Source organism: Monoraphidium neglectum, assembly GCF_000611645.1.
Source record: "Monoraphidium neglectum strain SAG 48.87 unplaced genomic scaffold scaffold02601, whole genome shotgun sequence".
Taxonomy (NCBI): domain Eukaryota; kingdom Viridiplantae; phylum Chlorophyta; class Chlorophyceae; order Sphaeropleales; family Selenastraceae; genus Monoraphidium; species Monoraphidium neglectum.
Window position 1 is genome coordinate 6,062 of NW_014011027.1, and position 2,663 is coordinate 8,724.

A 2,663-nucleotide genomic window follows, 5' to 3' on the forward strand; every position below is an offset into this window, starting at 1 on the left:
GGGCGGGGGGCGGCGGGGGGCGCGCGCGGGGTTGGTTTCTGCAAAAGGGGTCGGGGGCCGAAATCGCAAGCCTGTCGGCTGCTTGCCCAGTTCAAGGAAGGAGGGGCGGGCCGCCCTGCCAGCGGCCGCCAGCTTGGATGGCCGGTCGCGAGGGCTTTTAGAAACGGCCCTAAACCGCATGGCGAAATGAGCAATGTGTGCCGCGAGGCGGCGAGGCGGCGCGCGCCGCGGCCCCGCCCCGCCACGCAGACCCGAGTTGTGCGGCGCGGACAGCGGCAGGCACCCGCACGGGGATTAGGGGCGGGCCGTTGCGCATGGTCGCGAGGCGACAAAAGGGGCCCTAAGACGCGCGGCCGCCTCTGTCATGCGGCGGGTGACGGATGCATGCTAAAAATACGACGGGGCTGATTCAAAAAGCGTGCATCGGCCTTAGACAGGCCTCGGCGCGCCGCTGGCAGGTGTGTGCAGGCACGAGACGCACGCGCAAAGTCGGGATGAGAAACAAATGGGTCTGGCAGGAAACGAAGGGTTTTGAGCGCCGCCGGCAAGCCTACTATTCAACAAACCGTTGTATGCCAGACGCCCACAACAAGGACGCCCTGCGGTACTAACTGGATGTGCGCCCCGCTGCCTCTGCCCGACAGGGGCGCGGCGGCGTCCTCAGCACGGCCCACGCGGCCCACCCGGCGCTCACGCTGACGCCTCGTCAGACTTGTCGCTGGGGGCCGCGTGCTGCCTGCGGCGAGGGCGGCGGCGAGGCGCGTGCGCAAGCGGATGTGCGGGCGGACGCCGGTCAGTGGGATGGCCCAGGAACGGGCCGCGCGGCGCGGGACGAGACCCCTCGGCCGGCCCCACGCTGGCAGGCCGGCCGCCTCCCTGCCGGCTGTGTCCCCTGACAACGGCCCCCGGGCAGCGACAAGTCCTTTACCTTCCTGGGCCCCACAGCAAACAGCCCTGGCCCTTGATGGTGGCCCTCCCTTGTTTCCCCCCGAAACCCCCAGCTGCGCCCAAAGTCATTAAGCGGCTGCACACATGCACACACCCCCTTCCCCCAGCCGCGGCCGCCCCCACCTGCTGGCCTCCTCCACGAGACCCCTGAAGATGCCGCCAGGCAGCCCCATCAGCCGCGCGGGGCTGTCAAACTCGAGGAGCTCCCCCTGATCCAGGACCTGGCGGTTTCGGGGGGTTTTCATTCGATGGTCAGCACGCTGATCTTGAAAGTTGAGAGACTGGGGTGCGGGAATCGACGGCTTTCCGGCTTTCCGTTCGAAACTGTGCTGCATATTTGATTGCAGTGCCGAAGAAGAGGGTTCAAGGGGGCCAGGTGACAAGGGATTCGCTTTTGAAAAGGGCAAAGACGGCCGTTGACCCAAATGTCAAGTCACCCAAGGCGCGAGGCCGGGGCTTGAGAAATGGCATCAGGCGGGACAGGCCAAGCGCTGCACGCGTGACGGCACACCAAGCCCAGCCCCCCCCCTCCCTGGGCCCCCCCTGCCCACCATGACTCTGTCGGCGTCGACGATGGTGTGCAGGCGGTGCGCGATGGTGAGCACGGTGCAGTCGGCAAAGGCGGTACGGATGGTGCGCTGGATGAGGCCATCACTCGCAGAGTCCACGTTGGAGGTCGCCTGGTGGACGGAGGGGGCGTGTTTGAAGAGCGATTGGAGGAGCTTTAGAGGGGGAACCTTGGTTCGGATATGGTTTGGTGGTGGTTTGGGTCCGATGGTCGCGGGCGGTGCGCTTGCAGTCAGTCCGGGAGGGGTGGGGCTGGCAACGTGCTGCCGCAGGGCGCAAGAGCGCGGGCGCAGGCAAGCTTGCAAACACGAATACACACAAACAACACACGCACGCACGCACACACACACACACAGGGCGTCACCTCGTCGAGCACGAGGATGCGGCTGGAGCGCAGCAGGGCGCGCGCCATGCAGAGCAGCTGCCTCTGGCCGGCAGACAGGTTGTTGCCCCCCTCCTGGATGGAAGAGTCCAGGCCGGACTGCGCGCACGCACACAAGAGGTGTGTGTGTGTGTGAGTGTGTGTGAGTGTGTGTGTACGTGTGTGTGTATGTGTGTGTGTTTGTACGTGTGTGTGTATGTGTGTGTGGTTGTACGTGTGTGTGTATGTGTGTGTGTTTGTGTGTGTGTGTGTGTGTGTGCAACAAAAAGAGAGAGCGATCGTGTATTTCCGTGTGCATGAGAGTGTGGCCTGCAAGGTCCCGCCTCCACCCAAACCGCAAGCTACTTGGGCGAAGCCGCGGCAGTCCCCATCCATGATCCCTGATAAACATGCGAGGCACCGTGCAACAACGACATCCAAGCAAACCACAGGCGCGGATCAACGCGCTCTGCCGCGTGCCGGCTCACCCCGAGGGACCGCACGAGCTCGTCGATGCCCGCCTGCCTCAGCGCCTCCCAAATCACGACATCTGACGGCGCCTGACCGAACGGGTCGAGGTTTGACCGCACGGACCCGCTGAATATCACGGGGTCCTGGGGCACGAGGGAGAGGCGTGATCTGAGATCTGTGAGGCCGATCTTGGACATGTCGAGGCCGTCGATGTAGATCGCGCCGCCGCAGGGCTCCACCATGCGGAAGAGGGTCATCATCAGGGTGCTCTTGCCGCAGCCTTTCATTTGGGGGGGGGGGGTGTTGAGCGTAGGAG

At 65.0% G+C, this 2,663-nt stretch overlaps 1 protein-coding gene across 1 annotated transcript; it reads right to left on the reverse strand.

Annotated features, from left to right (window-relative positions):
- Nucleotides 1-690: 690 nt before the first annotated feature.
- MNEG_11124 (ATP-binding cassette transporter) lies at nucleotides 691-2,634 on the reverse strand (the record flags this gene model as incomplete). Its single annotated transcript, XM_014040406.1, has 5 exons — nucleotides 691-736; nucleotides 1,072-1,169; nucleotides 1,500-1,628; nucleotides 1,880-1,996; nucleotides 2,365-2,634. 5 exons carry the CDS (start codon nucleotides 2,632-2,634, stop codon nucleotides 691-693), a joined length of 660 nt encoding a protein of 219 aa, XP_013895860.1.
- Nucleotides 2,635-2,663: the final 29 nt, after the last annotated feature.